This window comes from Paraphaeosphaeria sporulosa (assembly GCF_001642045.1).
Source record: "Paraphaeosphaeria sporulosa strain AP3s5-JAC2a unplaced genomic scaffold CC84scaffold_12, whole genome shotgun sequence".
In the NCBI taxonomy this organism is placed as follows: domain Eukaryota; kingdom Fungi; phylum Ascomycota; class Dothideomycetes; order Pleosporales; family Didymosphaeriaceae; genus Paraphaeosphaeria; species Paraphaeosphaeria sporulosa.
In genome coordinates, this window is record NW_017253371.1 from 1,155,476 (window position 1) to 1,167,701 (window position 12,226).

A 12,226-nucleotide genomic window follows, 5' to 3' on the forward strand; every position below is an offset into this window, starting at 1 on the left:
TTGAATTCACATCCCGCTAGATGCTGCATGTCGGTTGATTTGTTTACATTGTGAGAATAAGGATGGAATAGAGAAATCGACTAGACTGCTGCCCTGGACGTCTTCTTACGATGCAGCAAAAAGCAAACATCCCACTCAAACATAAGCGATGATGTGATGCCATCACTCATGCCTCGAGTATGCCAAGGCGCACTAAGCTCAGAACGAACTACAGTACCATCAACTCTTTTATCTTTACGATCAACAAGTGAACACATCTCTTATCGGATCGTCTATCGTCGAGATTGCGAGCCAAGAAAACTGACATCAGACTCAAAGGTGCGACAACAACGATTGTTGATACTCCAACTGTCGCGAGCGCTACAAAGAAAAACTCATCCGTGGGTCTCACCTCTGCCGGTAGTACAGCTGGCGGTGACAGCGAATAGGCCGAGGGTAGCGATACAAACATCAATAACTTATAAAGAGAATCGTTTTTGAAGCTATGCAAGGGTGAGATTCTATTGCGAGCCCGCTGCTTCCAAATGAACTTCAAGATACATATAGACGATAGATCTCCTTCCAGGGTATGATCAGCACCTGTAGCGCAGTGACAGGCATCTCCTGTGACATGTGGTAGTACATAAAGTATGCATCTAGCGCTCCTCGAAGAGAAGAATACGTTTTCGTCAAAAGCGCCTCAGGCAGCGTACCTACATGGACTTCGAAGATGCACTGCTGTTCAATTGCATCGCAGTGGCTGGCAGAAAGAAAGATGACCTTTACAGCTATAATATTTCGGAATAGACTAGCATATAGTTGTTTCACGACCGTATCGTAAAGTGAGTCGCTACAAGATAAGCTGTGCTGACTCCGATCTTTTTTGTCACCCACTGTGCATTCAAAGGTGTATGGACGCGCTCAGTAGGCCCAGGTAGATACGAACACATCGACGGGCTGGTAGTACAATGACCGGAAAGATTCGACCAACAGGAAGATCCGAGCGACGATGAACGCAGCTATTGAAAAAGAGCTGAAGGTCGCCCATGTCCGAGCCGCAAACTTATGATCGACCCAGCCGAAACACACCACGATCAAGCCGAAGGCGAGACTTGACATTGGTGAAATAATAGTCACCACGGACGACACTCTCCAAAGCTTCCTCTCCACTGCGGCTGGGAAGGTGAAGTCCCATGCAATCAGATGGAGAACGCCAAACCAAATCGCACCAAGTCCTGTACCTACCACGAATGCCTCCTTATGATGACATATGTCGTTAGGAATCGTGTAAAGTGATCTCATGATGATGGAAATAGATTGGGCTTTGGCTATTGAGCGCATTTCGTCGAAGGAAGCCCTCCTTCCAAGATTTACAGTTGGAGTTTCGACTCCTTGTGGACTTGGTAGGACTGGTAGATAGATGATGACTGCACATGCCGCGAAAGACAATGTCATGACTCCCAGCTGCGACACCGGTCGATCTTTCAACCGTCTGGAAATGAGCTGAGCTAACATCAACATGATCTGGACCAGATCCAACGTTTTCACCAGATTGTCTCCTTTGTCTTTATCTCCGAGCTCGTCTTCGCTAAGCAGAGGAAGTCTTGTGATCACGCCGAACTCTCTTGCCCTGCGCAATTGTCGAGGGTTAAGAACCCAGACATTACCCTGCAAATGCAGCACACTCTTCTGGAATCACATTCTCGGGTGGGGCCAAAACTTCTGCGACCATTCTGCGGTATTCGAGATCGCTCTTCCAAACAGGACTCCCCAGCTTGATAAACTAATCCATATTTTGGAATCTGACGCCTATCTGATCGAGGACTAAAAGAGATTTCAAGTTCACAAGGCCAAAGTAACGTTGTTTGTCAGTTGTCTCTGCAGTCTCGATTGCCGATGTCTCCTCGAACCGGATGACAGATCCCCCCATGTCCGCATAGCACGTGTGCGCGATACTCCAGTCCACTACATCATCAAGAGCGAGATTCTTCAGCGTTTCAGTAGTAGAGCGGGCACTCCAAAAACTCGACGCAGCGAAACCGATGATAAGCTCAAGGGCCAAAAGAGTGGTAATCATCCATTTCACTTTTGTCCAGAGCAAGTTAAGATGTTTCCTGATCCACTACGATGTGGTCTTGGGTTTCGTTTGAGGTGGAATGTTCAGGAACAGGATGGACCAAGTACACAGGAACACTGTGCTGAGACAATTCCATAGGATTTCGGTCGTGGAGCGGACATTTGGCGCGGACACAAATACTGGAGAAGAGCCTGGAAGCGTGCAATTTGGATGGAATATCATGATCAATATACAGCGCACGTGTAAATTTAGGGTCAACTATCAAAAGATAGTTATATAACTGTAGCATACAATGAGTATCTCCATGATGAGGTGTGCCCAAGAAGTCCGGATGCAGCGACAATGTGGAAGTACCCCGACAGGCTGGGGCGGACGACAGGCGACGCGCTGGCATCTTATGCACAGAGATGAAGAGGCGGAGCAAGGCTGAGGCCCAGTACAGTCACGTGGCTTTCAATTCGTACTGCAGCTAAGTTCTTCTTCACGGCCTCATCTAAAACACGTGGTGCGGTAATACAGTTGCAGAAGGCTCTATGATGAATGCGATTCGTGAAGTAACTCGTGCCCATCCAAGGTCGTCTGCTTGCGCGTCTTCGTGCAGCCGACATTGTTTGCCAGCCGCCCGCATCATGTAAAGCGCACACATAAAAAGCGAGCCAAATTCACATACGTCGAGGCTCTTCAGTAGGTCCGTAACGAACGCTGGTGACAAAATGCAAGCCGTGGTCGTTGTTATTGCTTCGTGCTGCTATTGTTGACAAGAGCGGTCGTCACACCCAGCAAGGGCCCTCCTCAGCGCACAGCCACACCAAAAATAGCCACGTGGCGCGGCTTCGACGCGCGCGTCGTCATCTGCCCTGCCGAACATGCGTGCGCAACCCTGGCAACAAAATCTTCAGAAGCCCCAGACTATAATCTCCTGTATCTTTTCGTCTCCCTCCTACGCTCGCTTACCACACTTACTTCATCTTGTCGCGAAGGCAACACTATCGTTGAATATGCCGCCCCTGAGGAGCTCAGTCGGCGCATTAGCGCGCCGCGCCCTAGTTACCGCCGGACCCGCAACCGCTCACACGCTCGCGAAGCGTGGGCTGAGCGTGAACCACACGCAGGGTGTCACGCTGGGTGTGATTGCCGCGTATGTGGTTGTTATTGCGCTGTTGTGGAATTTGCCGTATGTACGATGGGTGTTGTGGCCGTTCAAGGTACGTCGTCGCAATCACCCACATTCCCAAGCTTTGTGTTGATCGAGAGACCACAGATGCTGGTCATCGCCTTCCACGAATTCGGGCACGCAATAACAGCGTGCTGCACTGGCGGTCGCGTGGAATCAATCTCACTCGACCCTCATGAGGGCGGTGTTACGCACATGCGCGGCGGCAAGCAGGCCATCACGCTACCCGCAGGATACCTTGGATCCAGTCTCATCGGGGCGTTGTTGACATTCTGCGGGTTCAACATCAATGCCAGCAAGATCTGTAGTATTGTTTTGGGTGTTTGTTTCCTTCTCACTTTGTGGTGGGGAAAGAAGGACTGGCTTACTATTCTGACGATCCTACTGGCAGTGGGTTTGCTGGTCGCGTGCTGGTTCATCAAGCATGCTGAGCCGCTGCGATTCGTTGTGGTGAGTACCAATTGAAAGTGAATAAGACGTCAGACAGGCCCTAACTGGAATAGCTCTTCATCGGCGTAATGTCGAGTCTCTACTCGGTATGGGACATCTGCGACGATCTCATCCTAAGAAAAGTCAACTCGTCCGATGCCAGCGTTTTCGCGAAGCGGTACGGCGGTTCTTCGCAGTGCTGGGGCATCATCTGGTCCATGATCAGCTTAGTCTTCATGATCTGCGGTATCATAGCCGGATTAGCGGCGTTCAAGCAAAGCTTTGCGCAGCAGGAGGAGGACTCGAAGCATCTCATCCCTACGGTGCGCATGTTGTTGAAGATTTAAAAGAGCCGACTACGGACTTGTTTTGTGAGATTGCATTTGGGGATTGGATCTTGGGAGAATGACCAGAATCTACGAAATGGAAGATCCGGCGTTATTATTAGTATACCCGCTCAAAGTGTTTGTTATAATGTTACAAGTTCATGCCTATTGATTTCCCGAGAAACATCATTGTACTCTGGTCTGCAGAATGCATCAAATCCACAGACCAGATGTTCGCTATGGAGTGAACCTCGGTAAATTTGCTTCAATATGCACGAGAGCTAAAATATGGACTAGAACGAGAACTCCCAAAGCAACAGCGCCAGAACAGGGCCGCAAGATTTCATCCACTCTACGCTCCCCAAAAAATAATCACGCAGATTTCTCTCCCTCGGACTCGTACTTAGAGGGATGTTCCAACTTCTCCGCCTCCCGTGCAGCAACACCACCCGTTCCGCCAATAGATGCCCGACGCGTCCAGTACGCCTCATCGCGCGTATTCCTGTCCACATAACCTGCAGGAATCCATTTGCTGCTTCGCCAAGCCTTGAGCCCAGGTTCCTGGTACATAGTATCCACGTTCTCAAGAGACAGCGACTTCGTCTCGTACATGAAGAACCAGACAATGAGTGCAGCAGCAAGGTTGCAGCCGAAGAAAACGAAACCGAATGCGTACCCGATGCCGTCGTTGGCGAACGGGGTGAGAAAGCCGATGAGGAAATTGCCTGCTGGTGTTAGATCAAACGTGAAAGTGAGTGGTGTCAAGTACTTACCAAGCCAGTTTCCTGCAGTTGCGAGGGAAGCCTGCTTTGCGCGCGTGCGGAGCGGAAACGTCTCTCCTATGACGACCCACGCGAATGGGCCCCATGTCATGGCGAAGGACGCAATGAACATGCACGCTGCCACAATCATGACGATTCCGGAGCTGGTGTATTCGGTCGGCGGCCGCGCGACGCCCACAGCAGCGAAGATGAGCAGCCAGGCAGCCTGCCAAAGAGCGCCGAAGAACATTGGCGTGCGGCGACCGAGTCGCTCAACGATGTACAGACCGGGGAAGGTCATGATCACATTGACAGCACCGAGGATGAGCTGCACCATGATCGGGTCCTCAATGCCGGCTGATTCGAAAATGGTCGCGCCGTACTGTCGTGTCATGTCAGTATAGAGGAGGTTTGGGACTGGGGCGACCTCACGTAGAAGAAGTAGTTCACACCAGTCCACTGCTGCAGGAAATGTATCGCACAGCCCAACAACGTTCTGTACACGAGCTTTGGAATGAACGATGGCTTCCCGGTAAAGCACTCCAACCACGTTCCCTGTCCTGCCTGATTCTGCTCCTCAATCGAAGCCTGCATCTCCTCAAAGTCGCTCATGACGAGCTTGTTGTACGGATCGTGCTTCATGCCGCGCAGCCTGGCCAGCGCCGTCCGCGAACCTTCCCAATCGCCACGGCCCGCCAGCCATCGAGGCGACTCAGGCGAGAAGAGAATGCCAATACCCAGCGGAAGCGAGAAGGCAATGCCTAGCCCGATAACGATCCGCCACGATGCATCGTCTTCTTGGAAAGTGCGTACGCCGTAGTTGATAGCGTTGGATACGAGAATACCGATAGTAATCATCAACTGATAGCTCGCCACCACCGCGCCTCGGATTTCACGCGGACAGCATTCAGATTGGAACATCGGTACACCAACAGAGAGATTTCCTACACCTAGACCAGCAACGAACCGACCCATCATGAGATGCACCCAAGACCTCATCGAGGTGATCTGGATGATGTTGCCAACGATGAAGATACCCACGCCAAAGCTGAGACTTCGGCGGCGGCCCCACCAGTCGGCGGTGTAGGCACCCGAAAGCGCGCCGATGAGTGTACCGATGGACATGAGGGAGACGACGAGGGAGGAGATGATGGTTTCGAATTCTTTGGAGCCGTCGGGCTGGGTTTGGCCGAAGCGGTCTTTGAAGTCTGTGAACAACAGTAGGCCCGAGATTTGGCTGAAGTAAGGTTAGATACGTTGTTGCTCTTGGATACGGACGGAGACTTACCCGGTGTCATAACCACTGATCAATGCGAAGAATTCAAGTCAGCTTTGGTCAAGCGCGCTCGAAGCTGCATACCTACAACAAGAAACCGCCTATCGATGTGACCGCACCCAGCATGACGGCTTCTATTCCGCAGTCTGCGCCATTCACTCGGATGGATCTGTTTAGTTGTTAGTATGTAGCTTCCAAGATGATGCTTTGCAATGCAAGAAACCCACAGCTTGCCTAAACCCATGTTTGCGACTTTCTTTACTACGATCTGTATCGCAGAAAGGCGTCTCCAAACTGATCCGGGAAGTTTCAATTCTTATACTTCATAGCAGATTGCCATCGCGACGTATCCTTGTCGTGGCATCGGTCATGCCCAGCCCATGCCGAGCTCGCGTCGCGCTTAGCGGTACGTCATGTCTCCACGCAGAGCCTCACCTTGACTTGTCTAGTTTCAACCCCCAAGTAAAGACGCGCACGGCTAGCCGTGATTCGACCGGAATTGTGTTGTATAGTGTTGCTGTGGACAAGTAAGCGCCATTGGCGATTGCGGGGACACTCGTGGAGAGTCAGCTGGACTCGGATGGAACGGCCGTACAACCTCGCTGGGCGTTCCGAACGGATGTGACGGCTTCCTGAGCCCAAGCCGAGTGCTTGGGGCTCGGTGCACATGGCTACACTGACGTATCCACAATACGCCTCTTACGGTAACAGATCTTGTGAGATTAGTGACTATGTACCTACATTGCCTAACACGAATCGTGCGAAGCCGATCTCTTGGTCTCCAAAATAAAAGTTTCAGGAGTATCTCCTGCGTGTTGAAATTGTATCTGTGTGGATCTCGCCAGAAACTCACCCCAAGTCGTTGTTGCATAGCTTCCTTTGTAAGGCCGTGGCTGGCGAGTGCATCTTAGAGGGCTCGATGGATCTCGCGCTGCACCATGAGATTGTTTTTATGTCGATCCTCCAACTCATGGCCGAACATTCTGTAAGAGTGCTGTGCATAGCTTCCCCATCCCTGTGAGCTCTGATTTGAGTCCCATGCTTTCGTCAGCCAGCTGTCTTACTGCGTCTTCAAGCTCCTGGGTCTTAAGCTAATATCGAATTCTAAGCGTGAGAACACGAATGCTCGCATCTACACTCCCCGTTCTCTCTGAATCAATCTCATCATGGAGCTCTTCAATCTTCTTCTCAAGCTCCGTCTAATTAGTGTCGATCTGAGCTGTCATGTTCAAGCCCCTTTTCAAGCCCTTTGACAGTTTGATTATCGCATGTGATGGCAAATCCATTCAATTTGATCTAGAATGTCCCTGAAGCGGCCACCATCTTTTTGAGAGCCTTTTCGGTAGTCCTCTTGTAATGAATGGCCTCTGAAATTGCTTTGCTACTGGACTGTCTAGTAGCGGGAATGCACTGTGGTCTCCTATATTCGTCGCGCGACGAAGTGGCGTACTCGTTGTCAGGTTGATGTCTATCCTATGGCCACTCTTGCAACTGGTCGTAGATGTATGGCGATGCTTCGTAGGGAGTTAGGTAACCTTGAAATGCTAAAATCCAAATGTAGGAAGTTGACCAGGGAAGCTTATATCTTGTAAAATCCTTGTCCGTGGATGAGTTGGGCTCAGCCGTGAGCGCTTCGCCAGCAGACGACCTCGCCGCGAGTGTTGATGACCTTGTCTGTACTATGCTGGCGGTCTTGATTAAGATCTGCCTCAGCCTACTAGCAGCACAACAGCTGCATGAGCGACAAGATGTTATAGAGCGATAGGTGGATGAGTGACGCGCTCAATGGCAAGTCTTCGTCAAGAATAACAACCCGTGCGCCCGAGGAAGACACGATGACCACCCCAACAGTTCTGTGTCGGGCAGGAACCTCCAACCTTCATGCAGCACAGTATTATGTGCAATTTGCATAATTTCAAGCCGTTTCCGTTACTTGCTACAGTTCCGCATTTCATTTGAAGCGTCCAGAAGAGCGTTACTTAGTGTTTTTTTCTTCGTCATTAGTCCGGAGCGGTGCGTTCTTCTTATTTGCTATATCTTATTTACCCAAGAATTTTTAGTGAATGCTTACGCCCTTGATGCCTTCGAACAGATCGTCCTCCCGCACCAAAACTTCTCTGTTCAGATCCTTCTTGCTGACGCTGGGAATACCCGCGATGTGCAGCGTCAATTCAAGGTCCCCAATCAAGCTCTTCAACACGTGGGTAACTCCGCCTTCGCCACCTAGCGTCAAACCGTAGACGTACGGCCTTCCTACTAGCACGCAGTCGGCGCCCAATGCAAGCGCCTTCGCGATGTCTGCACCGCATCTTATGCCGCTGTCGAAGAAAATTTTCAGCTTGTCGCCTACGGCATCGACAATGTGCGGGAGCATGCCTAAGCTGCTGTTGCCGCCATCCTGTAGAAGGTCAGTCTAGAGAAAGAGGAGGAGAAACGGCTCTAAAAACCGTCCCGATTTTACTTACCTGCTGGCGACCTCCATGGTTGCTAACAACAATACCCTGAATGCCAATTTCGGCGGCTTTCTTTGCGTCGGCAATTGTCTGAATACCCTTGAGCACTATTGGTCCGTCCCAATGCTCTTGTAAGAACTTCAAATCTTCCCAACTGTGACTGAACCCGTTGAAGATAGTGCGCATCCAGCCAGCCGCCGCTTCGCCCATTTTCTCCTCGATCTCAACACCGTGCTGCTCCTTGAACTTCTGACGATACACCGGGTCAGAGAAACCAAGCGCCACACCAATCTGGTCAGCTCTTAGGAATGGGTTATATCCGTTGTCCATATCCGAGGGTCTCCAGCCTAGAAGGTACGTATCCAGAGTGACGAAAAGGGCCGTGTAGCCTGCCTTCTTCGCACGCTGCAGGAGCGAAATAGTGATATTATCGTTACCGCGATTCGGCCAGTATAGCTGATACCACCGCTGACCGTCCTCCCCGTTCGCCTCTGCAACATCCTCAATACTCGTGCTGGCTGCCGTGCTGAGAATATATGGCACCGCCTCTTTTGCTGCAGCCTTTGTAGCAGCGACTTCTCCCTCGGGATTGAATATTCTCAGCACGCCGACAGGCGCCATAGCAATTGGAACTTGTAGCTTCTCGCCAAAGATCTCGGTGGTCAGGTCGGGAAATTGCTTGTGGCCTGTGAGCCTCTTGGGCACGATACTCCATTTCTTGAAAGCGGATTTGTTCTTGTCGTCGGTCTCGCGCGAACCAGCGGAGCCGTGGACGTAGCCCTTGGATTCAGCGGACATGCGTTCACATGCTAGTGATTCCCACTTCGAGGCCTGAAATGTAAGAGGTGGGCGTCCATATTGGAGACCTTTCTGGTAAGTGTCCATTTCGTAGTCGTAGGCATCTTGCTGCGGCTTGTGGTCCGAAAACCGAGCGCGGTGTTGCGCTGCTTGCTCCTGTGTCATGATGGTCTCGTGCGGTGAAATGATTCTTAATAATCGGGATGGAACACCTTGTTCGAGATATCTGTTAATGCTGATGCTTCAGTGTTAGATAACTGCTCTGGCGGCCTTGGACCTGCATATATACTGCCTTGACGTCTACACATGTACGTAATTCGGCGTAGAAGCCGGAACTGCCCGGGTTCGGATGACGCAGGTCTACAATACTTCTTCTTTCATCCCTTCGTGTATGGGTTGATTCCTTTCTGTGATCATATTCAAGGGATGGCTCGTTCGCCCAGAAAGATCTGCCAAGATATCAAGGCCCATGAGCGTCCCATTTCCGTAGCTGAATAGTGTGATGTGCAGCTAGCTTCCGTCGACGTCATTGTGTCGGAAACCCAACCTCAACCCACCGATAGCGCGTTATCAAAAGCGGACACCCGCAACAGCATGAGGGATGTTGGGACAACATCGTGATCACAGCTGTCCCAGAAGCTTCTCGATCGATGTTCTCCCCACTTCGCCATCATCTCCGGCCCGCACTCCTCCCGCTCCGTCTCTTTGAAGAATCCCTCTAAGCTAACCCACCCATCCCATCTGTACTCCACCAACCACACCCTTGAGATATCAACAATCGGAAAATACCTGTTCTAGCGGAAAGGGCCGCGCCATCCTTGACCACAGCAGCCGCAGCCGCGGGTCCCGTACCTCGAGACTCCCGAACGCAACATCGTCCATTGAAAGTGGCGGGCTCCATCTCGAGGCATCAGAAAGCTGCACGTAGGGCACCATTTCTTTCGGACAATTCGCGACAAATTCTCGTATCGATTGATCGAGTGCTGCATCGCCGCGGGGTATGCGGCCGTCTGCAGCGCATGCATCACCCCAGAGCCCTGCGTGGATGTGGTAGGAGTCCACGTAAATCTTTAAATTCCGGCCTATTTCCTTGCTTCGCAATGCGTAGACTGTCCTGTCAGAGTGAATTGTGTTGCGCGAATGCCACAGCTTCGGATGCGATAGCGATGCTGTGGCGTGCGGAGACGTCGGCCAGGGCTTGAAGCTCGCTGATGATGACTTTCTCGTCGCCGGTAGAGCCAGGGAGAAATATTGAAGGGACTTGGATGATTTTCGTACCCAGAGCGCGGGCTGCGGCTATCCATTCTTGCGCCTGCGTCAGGCGTTCTGGAAGGGGGGACTTCGAGGTTGCCATCGAAGTTCTTCAAGGCGCTTATCGATAGGATGGTCATGGAGTGCTCTGTGGCGACAGAACAGATCTGGCGAGCTGACTCAATTGTTGACTGCAAATGTGATGCTGCATATTGGAGGAGCTCATTGTACACCAATTCGACGCCCTGGAAGCTGTTCGCGGCCGCTGCCTGAATCTTGCGTTCGAGTGTGTGGGAAGGGTGCTTTCCCAACGATACCGATGCCACTGCCCACTTGAGGTCCTTACTCGCTTTCATAGTGTAGATGTTGATTCATTCAAGTTTAAGCGTTCAAGTGTCCTGCGTGTAAAAGCACGCCAACCGTCTATATGACTCCAGAGCAATGCGCTTATATCCGATTCCCCACTGGCGTTCGCACCCGTGCGACACCTCCATCCGATATCGCTAACACATTTGTGAACTAGAAACTGAGGCAACCGCCATCGATCTTAAGGAAAGAACCCGTGATGAACTTCGAATCCTCGTGGCCTAAGAACGCGACTACACTGGAAACATCGTGCGTCTGTGCAAATCGGCCCAAGGGCATACCCTTCTTAAGCTCCTCCAGCTGCTCTTCGCTCCAGGCTTCCCGGAACATGGGGGACTCGACGCCGCTGGGGTGGATTGTGTTGACCCTGATGCCGTCGGGGCCAAGCTCGTTTGCTGCTGTGAGCGCGAGACCTCGCAGCGCGAATTTGGATGCCGAGTAGACGCTGAGACCGGGTGTACCCCGCAGTCCAGCGATGGACGAAGTCAAGATAATAGAGCCTCCATTGCCAAGGTCCTTCATCGCCTTGCCCACATGCTTGAGTCCTAGGAATGCTATAGTTCTGTGTGAGTACTGCGCATGGTAGGATGGAAAAGACTACCGTTTAGGTATAGCCCCGGCAGAACATACCCGACTTAACGTTGATCCCCATCACTTCGTCGTACCGCTCCTCGTCAGTCTCCAACAACGGGGTGGCCTTATAACTGATGCCGGCGTTCAAGAATGCAATGTCTACTCTTTTGAACATCTTAAGCGTTCGGTCAACAGCGGCGATCACGTCCTCCTCTTTTGACGCATCGCCCACTACGGTTAGTACCCGTGATGAGGCGATCTCGCCTGTGAAAAGAGCATCCTTGAGTGTGACAAGCGCTTGTTCCAGGGCGTCGAAGCTGATGTCCATCAACGTGACATTTGCGCCCTCGCGGATGAGCCGGGCAGCAGTCTCAACGCCAATCTTGCCGCCTCCACCTGTGATGAAAGCGACCTTGTTGGCAAGCCGATGGGTCGCAAGCGGGACGCGGAAATAGCCAGTGGGGTTCCTCTGCAGTCTGGGCGTGTTAAGCGGCTCCACGCCGATGCCTGGAGTTCCGGGGGTGTTCATGCCAGTCGCCATCGTGTGTCGTTTGTCCAGTAGTGGGTTCATAGAATTGTTGTTTTGGCTGCGAAGCTGCGTGGGGTGCCTTTATCAATGCTGCACCTGTATTTTCGTCATGTTTTGAAGATTTTCAGTTTTGGAGGGTCCCGGGAGTAGTGGCTCCACCTAGCTGGCCACCGTCGTTCCACCGATTCGTTGCGTCACCATACAGCGCATCGCATCTAAGCATCCCAAACGGCA

General features: G+C 51.7%; 5 protein-coding genes across 5 annotated transcripts; 1 reads left to right on the forward strand and 4 right to left on the reverse strand.

Moving 5' to 3' along the window:
- Nucleotides 1-900: 900 nt before the first annotated feature.
- CC84DRAFT_1102621 (uncharacterized protein) lies at nt 901-2,281 on the reverse strand (the record flags this gene model as incomplete). The annotated part of the gene is given in 3 exon segments (XM_018174973.1): nt 901-1,647; nt 1,826-2,093; nt 2,106-2,281. Coding segments are annotated over 3 exon segments (1,191 nt in total), but the record flags the coding sequence as incomplete, so codon positions are not given.
- Nucleotides 2,282-2,821: 540 nt separating this feature from the next.
- On the forward strand, nt 2,822-4,095 carry CC84DRAFT_1168752 (uncharacterized protein). The gene is made up of 3 exons (XM_018179477.1): nt 2,822-3,261; nt 3,318-3,680; nt 3,734-4,095. The coding sequence occupies exons 1-3, from the start codon at nt 3,055-3,057 to the stop codon at nt 4,004-4,006; spliced, it is 843 nt and encodes a 280-aa protein (XP_018031079.1). The 5' UTR covers nt 2,822-3,054; the 3' UTR covers nt 4,007-4,095.
- A 262-nt stretch (nt 4,096-4,357) lies between these two features.
- Nucleotides 4,358-6,266, reverse strand: CC84DRAFT_1180687 (high-affinity glucose transporter ght2; the record flags this gene model as incomplete). Its single annotated transcript, XM_018180497.1, has 6 exons — nt 4,358-4,710; nt 4,759-5,128; nt 5,179-5,983; nt 6,035-6,049; nt 6,111-6,191; nt 6,250-6,266. The coding sequence occupies 6 exons, from the start codon at nt 6,264-6,266 to the stop codon at nt 4,358-4,360; spliced, it is 1,641 nt and encodes a 546-aa protein (XP_018031080.1).
- Nucleotides 6,267-8,120: 1,854 nt separating this feature from the next.
- Nucleotides 8,121-9,372, reverse strand: CC84DRAFT_1046473 (FMN dependent dehydrogenase; the record flags this gene model as incomplete). The annotated part of the gene is made up of 2 exons (XM_018173419.1): nt 8,121-8,420; nt 8,488-9,372. Coding segments are annotated over 2 exons (1,185 nt in total), but the record flags the coding sequence as incomplete, so codon positions are not given.
- Nucleotides 9,373-11,043: 1,671 nt separating this feature from the next.
- On the reverse strand, nt 11,044-11,992 carry CC84DRAFT_1102189 (NAD(P)-binding protein; the record flags this gene model as incomplete). Its single annotated transcript, XM_018174952.1, has 2 exons — nt 11,044-11,444; nt 11,521-11,992. The coding sequence occupies 2 exons, from the start codon at nt 11,990-11,992 to the stop codon at nt 11,044-11,046; spliced, it is 873 nt and encodes a 290-aa protein (XP_018031082.1).
- Between the last annotated feature and the right edge of the window lie 234 nt (nt 11,993-12,226).